This window comes from Oncorhynchus keta, chromosome 28 (genome assembly GCF_023373465.1).
Source record: "Oncorhynchus keta strain PuntledgeMale-10-30-2019 chromosome 28, Oket_V2, whole genome shotgun sequence".
NCBI lineage: Eukaryota > Metazoa > Chordata > Actinopteri > Salmoniformes > Salmonidae > Oncorhynchus > Oncorhynchus keta.
Window position 1 is genome coordinate 58,588,990 of NC_068448.1, and position 24,804 is coordinate 58,613,793.

The window sequence follows — 24,804 nt, forward strand, 5'->3', positions numbered from 1 at the left end:
GAGGGAGTGAGAGGCAATGGGGGATAGAAGGAGAGAGAGAGAGAGAATGGGGAGTGATGGAGAGAGAAAGGGGGAGTAAGGTAGAGAGAGAGAATAATCGTAGTAATAACTCACCTTTAGCTGTACATGGGGATTCTGTTCTTGTTCGTTATTACTGAGGTTCATGTTATGACTGCTAACAACCCCTGGCTTTAAATTCATGTAACATACTGTATCATCAAACAAACTAGAAATAACGTCTGATGTAAAAACATGCCTACTTACCTCTGAGACTTATTAATGTATTTTGATTTAGACTCTATGCTTTTCAAATGGTCATGCAGGCTTTCAATAAGGTGCATTTATTGTGAAATAACACTTGAATATAGCAATATAAAGGAAAATAACATGTATGAGATGCACACCATTTTCATTTTTATAAGACACTCCCTCCCTGCTCCTCCTCAATGATTTGCTTTACAGACACATTCATATCTGATATAGTCTTTCAATGCTTGTTCTGACAATGACTCCCTCTCGCAGCACGTGGACATGTGGTCTTTTGACGTGTTTGCCCTGAATGACGCGAGTGGGGACCACGCGTTGAAATTCATATTCTACGAGCTGCTCACAAGATATGACCTCATCAATCGCTTCAAGGTAAGCTGATCAGAACTGGACTGCATCTCATTCTCTCCCACTCCCTTATCTACCCCCCCCTGTGGGCATTGATGAGCGACATTCTTTTAAGTCGATTTTAATTCCATTGTATCAGAAGGTCTCAGAGGTTGTATGACTATCTGGACCTGCATCACAAGGATATCAAAGTCTGTGTTGATAAAGGCATAGCAACAAATACCCATTTAACATTTTTTGCTCAGGGAGAAGGGAATCAATTGCTTCAATAAAGATGCTCTCTCCTCCTCCCCTTCATCTTGACTGATTGGAAAATAGTTGGTGAAAACACTATATGGTTGAAGCTCATCATTAGGCTGGTCAACTATTTCAGATCGCTACAATGAAGGACAGGAGGCGATAAGAGGAAGTAACTTTTTAGCTGAGAAAAGCCAAGCTGTGTAAGAGCCAGAATGAGAGATTTCCCTCGGGTCACTGGCTGAGTTCTGTTGTTTTCGTTTGTTGTTCAGATCCCTATCTCTGCCCTGGTGTCCTTTGTGGAAGCCTTGGAGGTGGGCTACAGCAAACATAAGAATCCCTACCATAACTTGATGCATGCTGCAGACGTCACTCAGACAGTACACTATCTATTATTGAAGACAGGCATGGTGGTAAGAGACATTTTATTTTCATTTGTGTGTCTGCTTGCTTTACATGCGTGCGCGTGCATGTGTGTGTGCGTGTGCCTCCTAAGGTGTGTGTGTCCACAGGAGGGTACCTGCAGTATTCTTGTTTGATTAAGTCTGACTCACACTCTATCAGCTGTATTTATGACGCCATGGAGGAAGTCAGTCAGCAGCCACCCTCCTGCCTGCAGGCCATGTCGTAGAGTCAGTCAGCAGCCACCCTCCTGCCTGCAGGCCATGTCGTAGAGTCAGTCAGCAACCACCCTCCTGCCTGCAGGCCATGTCGTAGAGTCAGTCAGCAGCCACCCTCCTGCCTGCAGGCCATGTCGTAGAGTCAGTCAGTCAGCAGCCACCCTCCTGCCTGCAGGCCATGTCGTAGAGTCAGTCAGCAGCCACCCTCCTGCCTGCAGGCCAAATCGTAAGTCAGTTAGCAGCTACCCTCCTGCCTTCAGGCCATATTGTAAAGACAGTCAGTCAGCAGCTACTCCTGCCTTCAGGCCATGTCGTAGAGTCAGTCAGCAGCCACCCTCCTGCCTGCAGGCCATGTCGTAGAGTCAGTCAGTCAGCAGCCACCCTCCTGCCTGCAGGCCATGTCGTAGAGTCAGTCAGCAGCCACCCTCCTGCCTGCAGGCCAAATCGTAAGTCAGTTAGCAGCTACCCTCCTGCCTTCAGGCCATATTGTAAAGACAGTCAGTCAGCAGCTACTCCTGCCTTCAGGCCATGTCGTAGAGGCAGTCAGTCAGCAGCCACCCTCCTGCCTGCAGGCCATGACAGTAGCGGTGCGTGGGTAAAATTACTGGGGAAGCCAAGCCAGGAAAGAAAAGCCATATTACAACCTACTGTATGTGTTGTGATAATTGCATTGTTTGCTCTATAACCTGTTAGTTCATGTCCTTTGCTACTGTGATATATAGGCCGAGACAATAAGACAACACAATAAATTCAACCACACCTTTGTTTCATCACAAAACCGGGGAGCAACCTGTCCGGTGAAGTCCACAAAGCATATTGCATGTAACTAACAGTTACATGACCTACAGCATGGTCAATCAAGTTAATACAGCATGGTCAATCAAGTTAATACAGCATGGTCAATCAAGTTAATACAGCATGGTCAATCAAGTTAATACAGCATGATCAATCAAATTAATACAGCATGGTCAATCAAGTTAATACAGCATGGTCAATCAAGTTAATACAGCATGATCAATCAAATTAATACAGCATGGTCAATCAAGTTAATACAGCATGGTCAATCAAGTTAATACAGCATGGTCAATCAAGTTAATACAGCATGGTCAATCAAGTTAATACAGCATGATCAATCAAATTAATACAGCATGGTCAATCAAGTTAATACAGCATGGTCAATCAAGTTAATACAGCATGGTCAATCAAATTAATACAGCATGGTCAATCAAGTTAATACAGCATGGTCAATCAAGTTAATACAGCATGGTCAATCAAGTTAATACAGCATGGTCAATCAAGTTAATACAGCATGGTCAATCAAGTTAATACAGCATGGTCAATCAAATTAATACAGCATGGTCAATCAAGTTAATACAGCATGGTCAATCAAGTTAATCTTTCCAAAATGTTCGAGCTACTAAACAACTATTGATTTAAAACACTGGAGAGTCACTGCAAGTCGCAAAGAAAATAGGAGCTGCATCCTCTATTCCAGCACCATTTCAACTTCAACATCTCAACGTAATTCAATAAGCTATGTTTAGTCTAATACAGTGACAACTAAAAGATTCCCCCCCAAAATTCTACGTAATCTAAATATCATATGACTGTCCATAGCACTGATTTCTGTGTGTGTGTGTGTGTGTGTGTGTGTGTGTGTGTGTGTGTGTGTGTGTGTGTGTGTGTGTGTGTGTGTGTGTGTGTGTGTGTGTGTGTGTGTGTGTGTGTGTGTGTGTGTGTGTGTGTGTGTGTGTGTGTGTGTGTGTGTAGAAAAAAACATATTGAATCACCCTACTTGTAGAGAAGCTCCAATGCCATCCTCCTCTCTTTCATGTTGCTGAAACGGTCTTTGACTGTCATACAGTGCACGCTTTTAGTTTTTGTTGTCCTGAATCAATCAAATCAGATGTATTTATAAGGTCATTTTTACATCAGCAGATGTCACAAAGTGCATATACAGAAACACAGCCTAAACCCCCAAACAGCAAATCAAATCAAATGTATTTATATAGCCCTTCGTACATCAGCTGATATCTCAAAGTGCTGTACAGAAACCCAGCCTAAAACCCCAAACAGCAAGCAATGCAGGTGTAGAAGCACGGTGGCCAGGAAAAACTCCCTAGAAAGGCAGGAACCTAGGAAGAAACCTAGAGAGGAACCAGGCTCTGAGGGGTGGCCAGTCCTCCTCCTGCTGTTCCGGATGGAGATTATAAGGGTACATGGCCCTTAAGGCCAGATCGTTGGCTAATTGGCTAAAATGCTTACTCACTAGCCTAGCTTCCTTTCATGGGTAACAATTAGCCAGCTAGTTATTAGCCTACATCTAGCTAAATATTGAACTTCCATCCTCTCAGGCCAGAGGCACAATGTATGAATGTATGGCTAGATCAGAATTGGCACTATAATTATTGGCCAGTATGGAGAATTAAGTAAACCCCTCCCCCATGGACCCCCACCCCCCACCCCTACCACCATCCACTCTGACCTCATCCTGATCTCTCTCTCTCTCCTCTCTTTTACTCACCTATCTCTTTTTCTCTCTCATCCCCACCTCTGCCGTCTCTCTCTCTAAATGCTCTCCCTCTACCTACTCTCCCTCTCAAGTGAAATAGATAATAGACAAAGGTGAAATAAACTATCAAAATGAACAGTAAACATTAAACTCATAAAAGTTCCAAAAGAATAGAGGCATTTCAAATGTCATATTATGTCTATATACAGTGTTGTAACAATGTAATATTATGTCTATATACAGTGTTGTAACAATGTAATATTATGTCTATATACAGTGTTGTAACAATGTAATATTATGTCTATATACAGTGTTGTAACAATGTAATATTGTGTCTATATACAGTGTTGTAACAATGTAATATTATGTCTATATACAGTGTTGTAATGATGTGCAATTAGTTAAAATATAAAGGGAAAATAAATCAACATAAATATCAGTTGTATTTACAATGGTGGATGTTCTTAATATAATAATAATATATGCCATTTAGCAGACGCTTTTATCCAAAGCGACTTACAGTCATGTGTGCATACGTTCTACGTATGGGTGGTCCCGGGAATCGAACCCACTACCCTGGCGTTACAAGCGCCATGCTCTACCAACTGAGCTACAGAAGGACCTCACTGGTTTCCCTTTTTCTTGTTGCAATAAGTCAAAAATATTGCTGCTGTGATTGCACACTGTGGTATTTCACCCAATCGATTTAAGAGTTTATGAAAATTTGAATTGTTTTTGAATTCTTTGTGGGTCTGTGTAATCTGAGGGATATATGTGTCTCTAATATGGTCATATATTTGCCAGGAGGTTAGGAAGTGCATCTCAATTTCCCCTTGCATTTGTGGGCAGTGTGCACATAGCCTGTTTTCTCTTGAGAGCCAGGTCTGCCTACGGCGGCCTCTCTCAATAGCAAGGCTATGGTTACTGAATCTGTACATAGTCAAAGCTTTCCTTAATTTTGGGTCAGTCACAGTGGTCAGGTATTCTGCCACTGTGTCCTCTCTGTTTAGTGCCAAAAAGCATTCTAGTTTGCTCTGTTGTTTTGTTAATTATTTCCAATTTGTCAAATAATTATCTTTTCTCATGATTTGGTTGGGTCTAATTGTGTTGCTGTCCTGGGGCTCTGTGGTGTCTGTTTGTGTTTGCGAAGAGAGACCCAGGACCAGCTTGCTTCGGGGGCTCTTCTCCAGGTATATTTCTCTGTAGGTGATGGCTTTGTTATGGAAGGTTATGGATTTTGATAACTAGCGGGTACTGGCCAAATTCTGCTCTGCATGCATTATTTTGTGTTTTACATAGTACACTGAGGATATTTTTGCAGAATTCTGCATGCAGTCTCAATTTGGTGTAAGTCCTATTTTGTGAATTCTTGGTTGGTGAGCGGACTCCAGATCTCACAACAATAAAGGGCAATTGGTTCTATAACTGATTCAAGTATTTTTAGCCAGATCCTAATAGGTGTGTCAAATTGTATGTTCCTTTTGATGGCCCTTCTTGCCTTATAATATAAATAATAATATATGCCATTTAGCAGACGCTTTTATCCAAAGCGACTTACAGTCATGTGTGCATACTTGTCTCCCAGATTTTTCACAGCTTTGTGGAAGTTACCTGTGGCGCTGATGTTAAGGCTCAAGCTGCATCCCTGTCTCACTCCATGTCCCTGTGGAAAGAAATGTGTTTGTTGTTTGCCAATTTGAACCGCACACTTGTTGTTTGTGTACATGTATTTTTATAATGGCCTATGTTTTTTCCCAACACTGCTTTTCATCCATTTATATAGCAGAACCTCATGCCAAATTGAGTTTTAAAAAAACATTTGAAATCAACAAAGCATGAGAAGACTTTGCCTTTATTTTGGTTTGTTTGTTTGTTAATTAGGGTGTGCAGGGTGAAAACGTGGTCTGTCATACGGTAATTTGGTAAAAATCCAATTTGACATTTGCTCAGTACATTGTTTTCACTGAGGAAATGTAAGAGTCAGCTGTTAATGGTAACACAGAGGATTTTTACTAAGTTTGCTGTTGACACATATGCCACGGTAGTTATTGGGGTCAAATTTGTCTCCGCTTTTGTGGATTGGGGTGATCTGTCCTTGGTTCCAAATATTGGGGAAGATTCCAGAGCTGAGGATGATGTTAAAAAGTTTAAGTATAGCCACTTGGAATTTGTGTCTGCATATTTTATCATTTAATTTAGGATACCATCAACACCACAGGCCTTTTTGGGTTGTAAGGGTTTGTATTTTGTCCTGTAGTTAATTGAATGTAATTGTAGAATCCAGTGGGATCTTGTAGACTTTAATAGTTGATTATAAGATTTGAATTTTATCATGTATATGTTTTTGCTGTTTGTTCTTTGTTATAGGGCCAAAAAGATTGGAGAATTGGTTTATCTATATATCTCCATTTTGGATAATAACTCTTTGTGTTGTTTGTTTAGTGTGTTCCAAATTTCTCAGAAGTGGGTACATTCTATGGATTCTTCAATTACATTGAGCTGATTTCTGGCATGCTGTTACTTCTTTTTCTGAAGTGTATTTCTGTATTGTTTTCTGGGTCTCTATGTTTTTGGTTGGATCGGTTTCTTTCTTAGGTTTTTGCATCAAACCGTTTGTCATAGTTGTTCATTTTCTTAGGTTGTCTGCTTTTTAAATTTGATAGGGAAGCTGAGAGGCAAATATACTGCAACGTTTACACCTTTACTATTACAGTGAAATGTTTTGTCCAGGAAGTTGTTGCTTTCTCTCTCCCCGCCTCGCTCTCTCTCTGACCTCATGATATGCTCCCCACTGAGACTTCATTGATCCTGGTCCTGAGTTAATCTCTCCTGACTGTTGGGTATTCATTTCTGTCACCTCCCTGCTGCCCGATCATTAACCACCCAGTGATATGTAACTGTTTCATGTTCTTTCGGATGATTCATGGCTGATGATGTGTGGATGTATGAATGATGATGTGAGGGGCAAGGGTTATGATCCGTGAAAGATGTCATAGTCACCCTTGTAGCGGTTGGATTCCCATTGGTTTGATTCCAAATGTGCCGCTTACACATTGCCCCATTGGATCCTCATTGGTCCAATCAATGTGCTGGCAAAAGCATATTTGTTTTTTAGTATATCCCCACTCAGGGGTGGCATAGATTTTGTCCCAAATGGTGCCCTATTCCTTACATACTGTCGTGCAATACTTTTAACCAGAGCCCTATGTGCCCTTGTAAAAAGTAGTGCACTACAAAGGGAATAGGATGTCATTTGGGAAGGAGCCATAGCCTGGCTGGGTGCCCGAACTGACAGCTTGGTTTTTGGAGCTCTCTCTCTCTGACACCTTTAAGTCCACAGGAAAGCCTGTAAAACTGTCAGCAGGGTTTATGAGGTGCTGGAATCATCACTGTTATCAAAATGTGGATGCAGCACATTCATAATAACCATAAAGCCTCTGTCTCTGTCATAAACTCATTTCAAATTGCCAACAAATGCCGTAAAATAAACTTTTACTGCATAGAGCCTGCATATTAAGGCATGAAATCATGTAAAAGCAAGTGTGAGTTAATAAAGCTATGAAGGACAGTGTAAGAAGAGAAGAGTAATTGTAGTTTACAAGAAGGATAAAGGGGCGATCGGCAGTTGCTACATCATTTTTTACTTTTAATAAATACTTATTGATTATTGAAGATTATAACCTAAAAATGTACCCAGTCAAAATCCAAAATCGAAGTTTGTTTTACTCCAATGTTTGTTAGCAAAGTAAATGTAAACAAACACTAAAAATGCCTCAAAGCATGGTTAACATTAGAACCGCTGGGCCTCAGAGGGCCCCCCTGCTAAGTGTAATTAATACATTTCATATGCTATCCTTCAAATAATCATTTGGTTGGGTTCACGAAAGTGTTAGGTAACATTAGAATGCATTTTTTTTCAATTCAAATAACAAAATAGCATTTTCATTAGTCTATGTTACTGTAAAATTAAAATAAACACAAAAATCAAACTGTTCAATAAATAGTATTTGTGGAGTGCCTTTGTGGCAACTATTAGTTGGATTACATTTAGCGGTTATCCCTTGTCCTAACAGTCAACACAAATCTATGCCACTTTCACTTTCTTGACACACTTCAAACAAACACATCGCTTGTAGGTGACACGGGTGTCTTGGTTTCTGTTCTTTCTGCATCTTGCCTCACGCAAAGGCTCGCGTGGAATCTTTGTTGCTGCCTTGGCACTCATATATCTCTCATGTAGCCCGTATGCTAGACTCATGTTGAAGTGGGTGTTGATAACAGCTAAATCAAGCATGTTGTAAAACGCCGCAACAGGCCAGGGTGCCATCTGATCCAAAACATCCCCACCTACTTATGAAACAAAATAGAGTAGACAACGTTAGGATTATTTTCCCATAGGGAAAACAACATGTGTCATACAGAAGAACATAGTGCATTGCATAAGTTTATCTACAGCATATTGGCGATGCATATTATGTAATATTGCCATACCTTTGGTTGTAGTGCAAAATATGATCCGTTGTTCTCTTTATTGTGTCCCTGTCGATGGCAATTGTCGGATGCATGGTGATCCTGACAGAAACATTCTTTCTTGCTTTGCATTGGTATAGTGTGAGTGTTGTCTTGTCATTCTTCACCGCCGTTTTAGGAGTACAACAGCTGTGCCGGTGCCTTGTTTTGAAGAGGGAGCTCCCGTCTCGCTTTGTTCATGGTGGTGACTAGGCGTGTTTTTATTTGCTTACATGACAGTGAAGTGAAGAAATAGTCCAAGGTGACATTTCTCCCCTTGCCAACGTAAGGTTCCACAAGCCTCATCACCACATTTTCCAACACTCGCTCACCTGCTGTGCGATTTGGATCTTTTCCCCAAACGGTGCCTTCCCATCCTTCCTGTCTCACTGTTTCATTTGGTGATGGCGCAACGTACAGTTCTGGCTTTTTTTAGGCCTCCGGGGGTTTAGGCTGAGGCACAGAATCAGAAGAATAATCATCATGTTATGATGAATTTATTCCCCACCATCTGAGTCGTTTTCATTCAGCTATTGTAGCAGCGCTAATGCAGCATGTGCATCCATTCATCTTGGTCTTCTTACCATTGTAAATTATGCAGGCTCTCACTGTGTACTACAAGTAGGTTGAAGTAGACTGATAAGACTGCTTGGATTTGTTGGACTGATAGAGGGTACATATCATTTTGAGATTATAATTTGAATATACCAGCACAATAGAATGGCCCACCCTTTTCTTCATTCATAATTGGTGATTACATAATTATGGATTCTCCACTTATTCTCACACATCAACTCACCCATTCCCCCCCTTTCTCCCCCATCATACTTTACTTCATTTATTTAATCTGTCGTTTCATGTGTGAAATTCATTTGGGTATCGTCTAGGTTCAGTTTCTAGGCAATTATCAGGGTGATTATGAACTGGCTACTTTTGGGAGAATGAGTGGAGCAGGCCCTACTGTCTGTAGAGGTTCTGTTCTGTTTATAATATAACGATATATAGACTTATTTTGGAAAAGTCAAGGATGGATGGGGGTTGATAAATACATGAATTAATGAGTTGTCAAAATGACTGTTTTAGCGGTTCTAGTGTTAAAACTATTATTTGGATATGTTGGACGGTAGGCCTTGCATCCATGGCTCTGTCTATGGGAAAATCTAAATGACATACTCCTTGCATCCACTCTCCTCCTCTTCTTCTGAAAACCCATTGGGGGAGAAGGTCAAACGGGAGGGACCTCTGGCTTTCTCATCTAATGGATTTTGAGAAGGAGATGAGGAGAGGGGAAGCAAGGAGTTTGACATTGAGATCTTCCTTATGAATCTGAGAGTGACTACAATTCTCCAGCCCATCCCTAACCTTTAAAAAAAAATCTATTTCATCACAGAAATATAACAACATTACTGCTACTGTTACTTCTGTTCAACATACATTTTGGAGTAATGGAAACAGTCAGGGAGAGAAACAAATCTAATATTCTTCTTGTATTACAGAACCAGGACAGCCTAGCAGAAAATGTTGCTTTGTGGGAAGGGAACTTTAATAAGTACTCAATTTAATTTATGACATTAGATATCAAATAATGTAGGAGGACAGGCTCATTTCAATGGCAGGAATGGAGTTAATGGAATGGAGTCAAACCTGGATTCTGTATGTTTGATGCGTTTGATACCGTTCCATTTATTCCATTCCATCCATTACAATGAGCCTGTCCTCCTATAGCTCCTTCTACCAGCTTCCTCTGATGCCTCTATATGCAAACATATTCAATATTCAATTAAAGGGATACTTAGGGATTTTGGCAATGATGCCCTTTATCTACTTCCCCAGAGTCAGATGAGCCACTGGATACCATTGTTATACCTCTGTGTCCAGTTTGAAGGACATCAGAGGAAGTTTCGCAAGCCAATGCTAAGTAACGTTAGCGCAATGACTGGATGTCTATGAGTAACTGCTAGCCTGCTAGTGAACACCCACAGACTTCCAGTCATTGCCCTAATTGCCAAAATCCTGATGTATCCCTTCGAAGAGTAAAAACTGTTTTGTCTGGTTTTATGTATTGACTGGGGGAAGATTGTGAAGCTTACATAGATTCGTTTTTCTAAGGTGTGTGGCAAGCAGGCGACGTGAACATGTCACTTATGATTAACGTTACAATGCATCAGCATCAGCTTCTGAAATGTTTTTCCTCAAGTTGTTTGTTCTCCTCTAAATTGCCTTTATCACCTCTTGTGTTCCTTGTTCTACAAATTGTATCCTCTCTCTCTCTCTCTCTCTCTCTCTCTCTCTCTCTCTCTCTCTCTCTCTCTCTCTCTCTCTCTCTATTTCTCTCTCTCGTCTCTAGAACTGGCTGACTGAGCTGGAGATCTTTGCCATGATCTTTGCTGCTGCGGTCCATGATTACGAACACACAGGGACCACTAACAACTTCCATATCCAGACCAGGTAATATACTATGACAGCCGTAACACAGGCAGAAAAATAGCACTCAGTAAGGGGAGAGAAAACAGACTGGGGCAGCGAAACAGGGATGGGAACTCATTGTTATGCATTTAGAGAGGGGATGATTAAAAACCGTGAATGGCAGTTCTATTCTAATTCCTCCTCTGCCTCGTGACGGCGACCATTGTTGAGCCTAATCCTCAAAGCACAACAAGTTCTAATTCATCGCAAAACTCTCTGACATTTCTTTAGATATGAGTTTTCATTGCAAAACAGGTCAATAGAAGCTACAGTGCTACAAGTACCATATAGATCAACTCAAATGTGATGATAATAAACCATGTATCGGATTAGAGCAGGTGCATTATATTTAACACATTGAAATATAATTCCTAGAACGGACTTTCCCTATTTCTATGGTTTACCCTCTCCTAACTGTGTTGTCTCAGGTCAGGCACAGCCATCTTGTATAATGACCGTGCAGTTCTGGAGAACCACCATGTGAGTGCTGCCTACCGCCTCCTACAGGACGATGACGAGATGAACATCCTCCTCAACCTGTCCAAAGACGACTGGAGGTAGGCGAGACTCAGAGAGTTCTGGACCCTGGTGGTAAGCAAGGCCGTGCACATACCTTTTGGGTGGCATGTGCTCAAACACAAAAAAAAGGGGCACAACTCTCACAACCGCGGTCAGAGACTTGTTGAGAAATGATTTGTTTGATTATTTGATTACATAAAAACAATTGGCAAAATAGACGTTATTGTTGTATCATCTGCTAAGATGTGGTTAACATGCATTACGTGTGTCATTGAGAAGAGGGTAAAGCAGCACAATCTGATGAGTAAAGTATTTTGCAAAACTATTTTGGACTGCATTGAAGGTTGCCCTTATTCACAATAACCAACAGAATTCCATTCAAAATAGAAGATTGTAAGAAATACTGTAGCCTACCTTTACTATTTCCAACCCAACACCATTTGCTGCCTCTATCATGTACATCCTATACTCTCTGAAGATTTGATCCAGTGGAAGAAGTTTTGAGGAGCAGGGAGGTTGGAGCTCACTTCAGGAATATATATTCTGCTCTATACTATCTCTAAATAGGATAGTAATGAGAGCAAAGGAATAGAATATTGTGAGAAATACTGTAGCCAACAATTACTATAACCTATATTGCTTTACTATAGCCTACCATTCTCTAAATAAGCCAGTAAAGAAAGCATGGTGATCACTGATGATGACTGATAATGTTAGCAAGCAGACTAATTAGGCTACCATATGCTACAGTTAACAAAATGGCTAGCTAGCTAGATTACTAGATTAGCCTTCTTTTTAATTTTTTAACTTTTTTTACAGATTGTGATTTATCACCAATGCTCTTAAATAATAACTTCACAATCTAATATCCCTAATCTTTTAACTTCATAGTTTAATTTCATAATTATGTCATTTAAAAGTAATGACATATTTCATAATAACTCTATAGTCATGTAACACAGATCTACTAGCTACATGCTTTGCTTAACATAATTCAAATGTGTATTTTGTTTTGCAAATCATTTATCGTCATAAAACATTATGATGACGATGAACATACACTATTTCATATTCATGATATATGGCTGACTGGCAAGTGGCTTGTGTGGTTATTTTAGTACGCTATCATTATATGGTGGCGAGCTAGCTGAAGACGACCTGTGTTGCTCCTTCCCTCCCTGACACATCTATCCCGGCTGAAGGGATGGAGTTGAGTCTGAGGGTTGGTGATGCAGCCTCTTCTCTCCTTCTGTGTCTCTGCTGCACGTAAGCCTATCAGCCAACCAGACTGGATTTGATTATGTAAATCAGCATGTTAGCAGGTCACTCACGTTGTTAAACTGCTCAATTATGCTGCTGTGGCAGTGGTATTGATATTCAAACTAGCTAGGTACACTCTTAGAAAAAAGGGTTCCAAAAATGTTCTTTGGCTGTCCCCAAAGGAGAACCCATTTTGGTTGCAGGTAGAACTCTTTTGGGCTCCATGTAGAACCCTTTACACAGAGGGTTCTACATGGAACCCAAAAGGGTTCTACCTGGAACCAAAAGGGTTCTATATCTCAAACCAAAAAGGATACTTCAAAAGGTTCTCCCATGAAGACAGCTGAAGAACCCTTTTAGGTTGTAAGAATGTAGCTAGCTGTACACTGAACTCGACCGGGGGCCACAGGGGGATCATTTAATGACGACTTGCAGGCAGCGGGTTCAGATCAGAAAAACAACGACAAAATTGTTTTGGGGAAATTATACCAACATACAAAAGAGCACTTTGGAGACTTGAAGTGCAAAGGGGCAGGTGCTCTGCACAGGTAGAGCATTATCTGTGTACGTGCCTGGGTGGTTGAGATGGTGTTGGCCACAGACACGGCCTGCTTCTCTCTCTAACCTACCTCTAACCTGGCTGTCCACTCCTCTCTCTAACCTACCTCTAACCTGTCTGTCCACTCCTCTCTCTAACCTACCTCTAACCTGTTTGTCCACTCCTCTCCCTAATGTACCTCTCACCTGTCTGCCTCATCCTCTCTCTAACCTACCTCTAACCTGTCTGTCCACTCCTCTCTCTAACCTACCTCTAACCTGTCTGTCCACTCCTCTCTCTAACCTACCTCTAACCTGTCTGTCCACTCCTCTCTCTAACCTACCTCTCACCTGTCTGCCTCATCCTCTCTCTAACCTACCTCTAACCTGTCTGTCCACTCCTCTCTCTAACCTACCTCTAACCTGTCTGTCCACTCCTCTCTCTAACCTACCTCTAACCTGTCTGTCCACTCCTCTCTCTAACCTACCTCTAACCTGTCTGTCCACTCCTCTCTCTAACCTACCTCTAACCTGTCTGTCCACTCCTCTCTCTAACCTACCTCTAACCTGTCTGTCCACTCCTCTCTCTAACCTACCTCTAACCTGTCTGTCCACTCCTCTCTCTAACCTACCTCTAACCTGTCTGTCTGCTCCTCTCTCTAAGCTACCTCTAACCTGTCTGTCCGCTCCTCTCTCTAACCTACCTCTAACCTGTCTGTCTGCTCCTCTCTCTAACCTACCTCTAACCTGTCTGTCTGCTCCTCTCTCTAAGCTACCTCTAAACTGTCTGTCTGCTCCTCTCTCTAAGCTACCTCTAACCTGTCTGTCTGCTCCTCTCTCTAAGCTACCTCTAAACTGTCTGTCTGCTCCTCTCTCTAAGCTACCTCTAACCTGTCTGTCTGCTCCTCTCTCTAAGCTACCTCTAACCTGTCTGTCTGCTCCTCTCTCTATGTTACCTCTAACCTGTCTGTCTGCTCCCCTCTCGAACCTACCTCTAACCTGTCTGTCTGCTCCTCTCTCTAACCTACCTCTAACCTGTCTGTCTGTCCACTCCTCTCTCTAACCTACCTTTAACCTGTGTGTCTGCTCCTCTCTCTAACCTACCTATAACCTGTCTGTCCACTCCTCTATCTAACCTACCTCTAACCTGTCTGTCTGTCCACTCCTCTCTCTAAGCTACCTCTAACTTGTCTGTCTGCTCCTCTCTCGAACCTACCTCTAACCTGTCTGTCTGCTCCTCTATCTAACCTACCTCTAACCTGTCTGTCTGTCCACTCCTCTCTCTAAGCTACCTCTAACTTGTCTGTCTGCTCCTCTCTCGAACCTACCTCTAACCTGTCTGTCTGCTCCTCTCTCTAAGCTACCTCTAACCTGTCTGTCTGCTCCTCTCTCTAAACTACCTCTAACCTGTTTGTGTGATCCTCTCTCAAACCTACCTCTAACCTGTCTGTCCACTCCTCTCTCTAACCTACCTCTAACCTGTCTGTCTGCTCCTTTCTCGAACCTACCTCTAACCTGTCTGTCTGCTCCTCTCTCTAACCTACCTCTAACCTGTCTGTCTGCTCCTCTCTCTAACCTACCTCTAACCTGTCTGTCTGCTCCTCTCTCTAAGCTACCTCTAACCTGTCTGTCTGCTCCTCTCCTCTCTCTAACCTGTCTGTCTGATCCTCTCTTTTATCTACCTCTACCAAGTCTGTCCATCTGTCTGTCTGTCTGTCTGTCTGATCCTCTCTCTAAAATGTCTGTATGTCTCCCCCTCTCATAGAGAGCTACGGGCGCTGGTGGTAGAAATGGTCCTGGCCACGGACATGTCCTGTCACTTCCAACAGATCAAGGCCATGAAGAACTTCCTCCAGCAGCCAGAGGCGTGAGTGACTCTTATTTAGCTCTATAATTATCTAGACCAATATATCTAAAATAGCATCCTGTTCACTATAGTAGACTATAGTGCCAGTTCAGATTACTCCCCACACATTTGTCCTAAACCATAGCCTGCCCTACCATAAATGCACTAATTGATACCAAAAATACAATAACCCCAAGCTGCTGTCTCTCTGATCAAATATCCAAAAGACCAATATTGCTGAGACATGTTTGTTGTTTTCTTAGACTTCTGTTGACTTCTGTTATAGTCTCTCTGGACTTGTTCCTTGCAATCTTCTCTGCTTCGCTGCTTGGTTAAAAGAATGACGCCGGAAGGGATGGCTGCCGTTTTACGGGCTCCTAACCAACTGTGCTATTCTGTTAGTTTTTTTGCGTTGTTTGTTACTTATTTTGTACATAATGTTGCTGCTACCATCTCTTATGACGAAAATAACTTCTGGACATCAGAACAACGATTACTCACCTTGAACTGGACGAAGAGCTTTTCTTTAACGAGTCCGACGTGAACGGGCCCAAATCCCAGTCATTTGCGTGAAGAAAAGACGGGGAAAAACTAGGCAGAGGTCGGGCTGCCTTCTGAGAATTCATACAAGTGTGAGTAAACCTCCACTACCATCCATTCTATTGGCCAATGTGCAATCACTGGGAAACAAAATGGATGATATACGATCAAGACTATCCTACCAACAGGAAAATAAAAACTGTAATATCTTATGTTTCATCGAGTCGTGGCTGAACGACGACGCAGATAATATAGAGCTGGCGGGATTTTCCATGCATCGGCAGGACAGAGAAGCTACATCTGGTAAGATGAGGAGCGGGGGTGTGTGTCTATTTGTCAATAACAGCTGGTGCGCGATGTCTAATATTAAAGAGGTCTCAAGGTATTGCTCGCCTGAGGTAGAGTACCTTATGATAAGCTGTAGACAACACTATCTACCAAGAGAGTTCTCATCTATATTATTCGTAGCCGTCCAAATTCCACCACAAACCGATGCTGGAGACTTTAATGCAGGCCAACTAATAATTCTATCCTCCTGATTCCTGCTTACAAGCGAAAACTAAAGCAGGAGGTACCAGTGACTCGCTCAATACGAAAATGGTCAGATGACACGGATGCTATAAGACCGTTTTGCTAGCACAGACAGGAATATGTTCCAGGATTCATCCAATGGCATTGAGGAGTATACAAACTCAGTCATCGATGACGTCGTCCCCACAGTGACCGTACGTACATATCCCAACCAGAAGCTATGGATTACAGGCAACATCCGCATCGAGCTATCGGAACATTAATCCAGACACTTGTAAAAAATCACGCTACGCCTTCCGACGAACCATCAAGCAGGCAAAGCGTCAATACAGGATTAAGATTGAATCCTACTACACCAGCTCTGATGCTCGTCAGATGTGGCAGGGCTTGAAAACTATTACGGACTACAGAGGGAAGCCCAGCTGCGAGCTGCCCAGTAATGCAAGCCTACCAGACAAGCTAAATGCCCTGAGGCAGGCAACACTGAAGCATGCATGAGAGCACCAGCTGTTCCGGACGACTGTGTGATAACGCTCTCGGCAGCCAATGTGAGCAAGACCTTTAAACAGGTCAACATTCACAAAGCCACGGGGCCAGACTTATTACCAGGACATGTACTCAAAGCATACGTGGACCAACTGGCAAGTGTCTTCATTGACATTTTCAACCTCTCCCTGACGAAGTTTGTAATACCTATATGTTTCAAGCAGACCACCACAGTCCCTGTGCCCAAGGAAGTGAAGGTAACCTGCCTAAATTATTACCGTTAGCACTTACGTCGGGAGCCATGAAGCGCTTTGAAAGGCTGGTTATGGCTCACATCAACAGCATCATCCCGAATACCCTAGATGCACTCCAATTTGCATACCGTGCCAACAGATGATGTCATCTCAATTGCACTCCACACTGCCCTTTCCAACCTGGACAAAAGGACACCTATGTGAGAATGCTATTCATTGACTACAGCTCAGCGTTCAACACCATAGCGCCCACAAAGCGTATCACTAAGCTAAAGACCCTGGGACTAAACACCTCCCTCTGCAACTGGATCCTGGACTTCCTAATGGGCCGCCCCCAGGTGGTAAGGGTAGGCAACAACAGTCCCTTCCTGTACTCCCTGTTCACCCATGACTGCGGCCCACTGCATCACTGGGGCCAAGCTTTCTGCCATCCAGGACCAATATACTAGAGGAAAGTCCAAAAAATGGTCAAAGACTCCAGTCACCCAAGTCAGACTGTTCTCTCTGCTACCTCACGGCAAGCAGTACCGGAGCGCCAAGTCTAGGACCAAAAGGCTCTTTAACAGCTTCTACCCCCAAGCCATAACACGGCTGAACAATTAATCAAATGGCCACCTGGATTATTTACATTGACCCCCACATTTGTTTTTACACTGCTGCTACTCACTGTTTATTATCTATGCATAGTCACTTTATCCTTACCTACATGTACAAATTACCTTGACTAACCTGTATCCCTGCACTTTGACTCGGTACTGGTACCCCCTGTCTATGGCCTAGTTATTGTTATTTTATTGTGTTACTTTTATTGTTTTTTACTTTGTGTATTTGGTAAATATTTTCTTAAACCCTTTCTTGAACTGCATTGTTGGTTAAGGGCTTGTAAGTAAGCATTTCACGGTAAGGTCTGTTGTATTTGGCGCATGTGACAAAGTTTGATTTGATGTAATTTGCTCTACACTGTTTTCCTTTGTAGGATTCTCAAGCCCAAGGCCTTATCACTGATTTTGCACACAGCTGACATCAGCCACCCGGCCAAGAACTGGGATCTGCACCACAGGTGGACCACATCACTCCTGGAAGAGTTTTTCAGACAGGTCAGTCTATACTAACCCCTTAACCCAGATCTCTAACCCCTGACCCGTAACACCTAAAACCTCACCCTAAACCCTAACCACCACTTGGGCCCCATTAAGAATGCTGATATAGATCAGAGGTACCTGATCCAAGATCAGCACTCCTACTCTGAGATACTTCATGAATGTGGACCCTGGTCAGATAGTTGTGGCACAAGGTCCAGTGTACCAAGTCTGATACGTAGTGCTGGCATCTTCCTAATCCTACTACCTTCCCAAATAAAACAGTGTGATGATCCCACTATTTTAATCCTATTCAGTCTGGTTTTCATTCCTTCCTTGCTCAACACTAATCCCATGAATATGATGTTAGACTACCACTCCTCTCGCAAGACAAGAAGCAGATCTCCAAATAGTGAAACGTGAAAAATCTGCACTTCTGAATGTCACATTGTCGAGTCATTATTTATAAGAGATATTGGACAGTAATTTCACAAGGTATTTCACAAGGATCCAATTTCTTTAAACAAAAGGAGGATATTACTCTTTATGAATTGCATAAATTACATCTGTCATCATTATGAATATAAAGTGACAATGAGTAATATAGCTGTTCTTGAAAATTCTAAATATATTTTAAAAAATGGAATACATTATAAAATTGCATTGGATATTAACAAGGGCATGAAGAAATTTACCCGGAGTCAACCAACAGAGAATCCGATCCCAATTTTTTATTAGGTGTGATTTTAAAGTAGGGATATCCTCCACATTACCATTACATGCTAATTAATACCACACTCTGTTCTGTGAAAATGAAATTAGCCGGTAGAATGTGGTCTCTTTCTAGAATTTGAAAAATTGCTGCGTCCCATAGGCCTCTGATCAAAAGTTGTGCACTCCATAGGGAACAGGAGGGTGCTATTTGGAACGAAGCCATGGTGAAATGTAATCAGTTCATTCCCAGGTGCTGCTCCACTAATCATATTAATAGAAATGTCAAATATAATGAATGACCAGGACATACCAATATTTATTTTTTTACCATACATAGATTTCCTTTTCTTAAATTGGCTCCTTTGATGTTGTTCTGTTCAGCCCAACTGACAAGGTTGATTTTTAGGGGAAGCTAACAGTACTGGGAGGTAGAAGTTGTTGTTTTTTCTCTGCTGAGGCCAGTAATAAATACCCTCTACTTAGGGTTGCAAAGTTCCCCAAAATTACCAAGTATTCCAGAAGTAATGGTAAGAGAATTCCGGATTCACTGCTTATTCCCTTCTGACTCCGGAAATCTTCCAACAGGGATTTCTGGAAAACCTGGTAATTTTGGGAAACTTACTGGAATTGTGGAAAGCATACCTCTACCCAATCTCTTTGGTATGAAGTACACTTATGCTGTGAGGGACTTCATTCCTCCATACATAAAGACTCTGTTCACTGTTGTCATGTTGTGTTCTCAGGGGGATAAAGAAGCAGAGCTGGGCCTGCCCTTCTCTCCTCTGTGTGACCGAAAGTCAACCATGGTGGCCCAGTCTCAAATTGGTGAGTCAGTGTAGATAGATAGATAGATAGATAGATAGATAGATAGATAGATAGATAGATAGATAGATAGATAGATAGATAACATACATACATACATACATACATACATACTGTACATACATACTGTACATACATACTGTACATACATACTGTACATACATACTGTAGATAGATAGATAGATAGATAGATAGATAGATAGATAGATAGATAGATACATAGATAGATAGATACATACATACATACATACATACATACATACATACATACATAGATAGATAGATAGATAGATAGATAGATAGATAGATAGATAGATAGATAGATAGATAGATAGATAGATAGATAGATAGATAGATTGATAGATCTCAGTGGTTCTATATGTCTCTCATTCCCTCAGGATTTATTGATTTCATCGTGGAGCCCACATTCACAGTCCTCTCAGACATGACAGAGAAGATTGTGACGCCACTGATCGACGAGGCGTCTCGTTCCGGCCTGGCTGGGTTCCGACGCTCCAGGTGACATTGTCAACACACTGACCTTATTACACACACACACGCATGCATGCACACACACGCACTCACACATACTGTACACACACATTCCAAAATGTGATATATCAATTTCTTGAAATGTTTGTAAATTAACATGAACACACATCTTGTGAAACAGATAGAGCTATTATTTGTTCATCTTACCATGACATGGGCTAGAGAGAAGTCAACGGTGATTTTGTTTCAAAGATATTGCAAGGTAATTTTATTTTAGAGAGACAAATAATCATGTTTTGTGGCAAAACGTATCCAGAGGTAAATAAACGCTATGTATCCAGAGGTAAATAAATGCTATGTATCCAGAGGTAAATAAACGCTATGTATCCAGAGGTAAATAAATGCTATGTATCCAGAGGTAAATAAACGCTATGTATCCAGAGGTAAATAAACGCTATGTATCCAGAGGTAAATAAACGCTATGTATCCGGAGATAAATAAACGCTATGTATCCAGAAGTAAATAAACGCTATGTATCCAGAGGTAAATAAACGCTATGTATCCAGAGATAAATAAACGCTATGTATCCAGAGGTAAATAAACGCTATGTATCCAGAGGTAAATAAACGCTATGTATCCAGAGGTAAATAAACGCTATGTATCCAGAGGTAAATAAACGCTATGTCTCCAGAGATAAATAAACGCTATGTATCCAGAGGTAAATAAATGTTATACAGCAGAGCTCCAATAGAAAAGATATCCAGATTGGGTTTTAAACAGTTACGTGTAATAAATGATCAATTATCACAGAAATAAATATAAAAATAATCTATTTGTTTCAACTGTATTGTGTCTATCACATAGCCGATATATTGTATCCAGAGGGTGAATAATGTGTGTTTTCTTTTTGGGACATTTAAGCAACGAGAATTTGTAACTGTAATGTAGGCTAAATGCATCATAATGCTCATTCTGTTAATGGGAGCTAACATGGCTGCCATATACTGTAATATTGTAGCAAAGATTTTCATAACCAACCCAAGATAGACCCCAGCCTGTCGTTTCCAATGGGAGCAAATTAATCATAGTGGGCATAACAAGGAGGTGGGCAGAGCCAAGCACAAGCTAGCGAGAGCCTATTGGCCGTTCTAGCATGTATTTGCATATTTCCATTAGGGAATGTTTACTCTGTGAAGTGCACGTGTGGAATAACTAAATTCGCCCTTGCACTCCCTCTGAACAGTGCAAGTTTTAGAAACTTTGCTGAAGGGTAAAGTCCACAAAACTTAGTCTACTGTTCGTAGCAGATTTTAATTTTGGAAACAGAAAACTGTATTGAGATCAAATGTTTCATTGATGAGAAAATTAGCAGAAGGTTGGCCAAAATCCATCTTGCTCCGTCTTCTCGCACAGCCACTGCCGGCCACTGGGTTTCTTCTCACCACCATATTTGGAAGTGAGTGGAAACACCAACCAGATGCTTCACATTTATACATCTGGTGAAATATCTGTCTCATTGTTCTATCTGTGGTTGTAGTGTCGTGTAAATGCATAATAATGCAGAAACCTCAATGTCCCAACTCTCATGAAACTTTAAACAGATGGTATTGAATGTACCATCTGTAGCACATTTTGGTCAGAAACTGTGTTGGATATCATGTTTTGCAAAAAAAAACACATTCTAAATCACATCTAAAGTAAACGTTTTAAAGCATGACAACAGCCATAACTCATACACACTGAAAGGGATCCATGTACATTTATTTCAGATTTGTTTTAAATTGCAAATGTAAAAAATGTGTGTTTCTTATGTTTTGGAATCAAACCCTTCATATTTACCCTGTGCATCACATGTATTGATTGGTCTAGTGAGTGATGATGATGATATACTGTAGGTGAATCGTACTAATGTTATCTAGAGTGCAACCAAGCAGACAGATGTGAAGATGACATGCTCATCAAATGTCTTGGCGAATCTGTAACATCATTTAAAATCTCATCCTTTATATGACTCCTAGGGAGATGGAATAAACATGGAGAAACATACATTGACACATCAGAGACTGGGCTGTTCTTCAGATACAGGTTGCATCCCAAATTCCACTCGATTCCCTACATACTGTGTAGTGCACTACTTTTGATCTGAGCCCTATGGGCCCTGGTAGAATAGTAATGCACTATGTAGGGAATAAGGTGCTATTTGGGATGTGGACGCAGTGATGCTCTAAAAATAACAAGCCGGGGGTCCTCCAGTCGTCTGTCTAATGATAACTAAATGAAGCTGAACAACATGTCAGCTGGTATGAGTAATTATAATCTAATTTCCTGCCCGAGGCTCTATGGCTGTGTCTCCACTGACTGGTCTCTGTCACGTATGGCTGTGTGTGTGTGTGTGTGTGTGTGTGTGTGCGTGCGCGTGCGCGTTTGCACGTGCGTGTGTGTGTGTAAGTGGCTGAAAATAATAAAATAAAATACTTCTCGTCATGCAAAGATACACTAGTAGTCCTATGGCTGTACACATCAGCTGTAGTTTCCTGGAATGAATGACTCCTTTTCATCTCTGTTTTAGTCAGTCTGAGTGAGACACACTAAGAGTCAACAGACAGTGTTGTCAGTTAGAATAGAGTAAATGGTCTGGGTTAATACGTCCATGGTGACTAGTTGACAGCCAGTGTCTGGTGGTTGAAGGGTACAAGCTGATTGTAGCACTTAGTAATCTCTCCATTCTCTTTATTCCCTTTATTCTGCGCTTTAATGGTCATCCATTATGGACCATGTTGCTGTAGTTTTTATCATGCAAACACTACATTGTGCCATTTATTCACACACTGATGAGCTTCATACTGAGTCCAGATCAGCTCTTAAAGGCCCAGTGCTGTCCAAAACATAATTTGGTTCTGTTTTATAGACACCACCGGACAGTTTAATAGGTACACCTATCTGAAATGCCCAGGAGGGCTTCCGTTTCTGAGATACTGGATCTGGCGTGCCTGGCACCGATGATCTTACCACGCTCAAAGTTGCTTAGGTCACTCGTTTGCCCGTTCTAATGTTCAATCGAACAGTAACTGGATGCGATCCATTTTCGTGAACGTGTTGTGTACCTAATAAACTGGCCACACTATGTGGTTGGAATAATACTGTTAAATTGTGAATATGATAATAATGCTCTTTTAGTGTAAGACCTGTTTGAAAAGACAGCCTGAAATCTCTTCCTGTTTTTGTGGGATAGAGTTATGGCCCACCTGGTGACCTTACCAGGCTGTTAATGTGTTAATAGAGCAATAATTTGAGCCTTTATTTAACTAGGCATGTCAGTTAAGAACAAATTCTTATTTACAATGATTGTCTAGTGGGGAAGAGTGGGTTAACTGCATTGTTCAAGGGCAGAATGACCTTGTCAGCTCAGGGATTTGATCCAGCAACCTTTTGGTTACGGGCCCAATGCTCTAACCACTAGGCTACCTGCCGCCCCAAAGAAATAAAGTTCCAAAGCGCTCTGCCAATAAAAGCTAGTTTGAAGTTTTACCCTCCCCACTGAAACAACTCACAGACAGTCATAGCAACATTCTTGCTTGAGAAATTGCTCTTGGCTAAGAAGCTACTTTTGATTTTGATTTTTTTACCATTTTAATTGAAAACAAAAACAGCTGCACTGGACCTTTAACATTATCACCAGTGTCCTTTGATGGGCCTGATACTTAGCCCAGGTCAGCTCTGAACATTTCCATAGGCTCTAAAGACATGAGGATCAGTTTTAACACGCGTGTTCAGGCACACATGTGTAAATAACTCATATAATGACTCATATTTCTTTATGTGCCTCTTCTTTTTTACTGGATGCCTTGTGTTATCTTTCTTACTAGATTTTTTATTTCATATTTCTTTATATTTCTTTTTAGTTGCTGTACTGACAGGAGAGCTGGCAAGTAAGCATTTCATTGTACTTTGATTTGATTAGACAATAACACAAATGTTCTTTCACACTTGCTTGCGCACACACACACGCACATGCGCACACACACACACACACACACACACACACACACACACACACACACACACACACACACACACACACACACACACACACACACACACACACACACACACACACACACACACACACACACACACACACACAGTCTTGTACAACTAACCTTGTGGGGACTCACAATTCAATCCCATTCAAAATCCTATTTTCCCAAACCCCTAACCCATATCCTTACCCTAACCCTAACCTTGACCCTAACCTTAACTCAGAAACCCAACCTTAACCCTAACCCGGAAGAACATTTTCTATTGGCGGTGGAGGAAATGGCTGCCGTTTTACAAGCTCCTGACCAATTGTGCTATTGTGTGTGTTTTTTAAAAGTTATTTGTAACTTATTTTTAACATAATGTTTCTGCCGCCGTCTCTTATGACTGAAAAGAGCTTCTGGATATCAGAACAGTGACTCACCTCGTACTGGACAAAGATGTTTTGTTAACGAGTCGGACAGGAAGGATTTACTTCCGACACCGGACAGGGCACAAATCCCATTCGCATGAAGAACAAATGGAGATATCAGGGACGTAGGTCGCGGTACAATGTTAGAATCCGACAGCGAGTGGGTAACCCGCCTCTACCTTCCGTACTATTATCTAACGTACAATAATTGGATAAAACACTGGATGAGCTCCGATCAAGACTATCCTAACAAAGAGACATTACAAACTATAATACCTTATGTTTCACCGAGTCGTGGATGAACGACGACACGGA

General features: G+C 41.5%; 1 protein-coding gene across 9 annotated transcripts in view; it reads left to right on the forward strand.

Annotated features, from left to right (window-relative positions):
* Positions 1-24,804, forward strand: part of pde1ca (phosphodiesterase 1C, calmodulin-dependent a) — a 185,245-nt gene that overhangs the window by 145,640 nt on the left and 14,801 nt on the right. For 6 of the 9 annotated variants that reach the window (XM_052483326.1, XM_052483324.1, XM_052483327.1 and 3 more), the window contains 9 exons: positions 523-639; positions 1,125-1,265; positions 10,841-10,941; positions 11,388-11,516; positions 15,041-15,142; positions 17,909-18,029; positions 19,469-19,550; positions 19,946-20,066; positions 23,942-23,968. In XM_052483326.1, coding sequence (XP_052339286.1) covers positions 523-639; positions 1,125-1,265; positions 10,841-10,941; positions 11,388-11,516; positions 15,041-15,142; positions 17,909-18,029; positions 19,469-19,550; positions 19,946-20,066; positions 23,942-23,968 — 941 coding nt within the window. The remainder of the gene's footprint in view (positions 1-522; positions 640-1,124; positions 1,266-10,840; positions 10,942-11,387; positions 11,517-15,040; positions 15,143-17,908; positions 18,030-19,468; positions 19,551-19,945; positions 20,067-23,941; positions 23,969-24,804) is intronic. The other 3 variants (XM_052483325.1, XM_052483329.1, XM_035741661.2) reach the window with 1 other exon arrangement.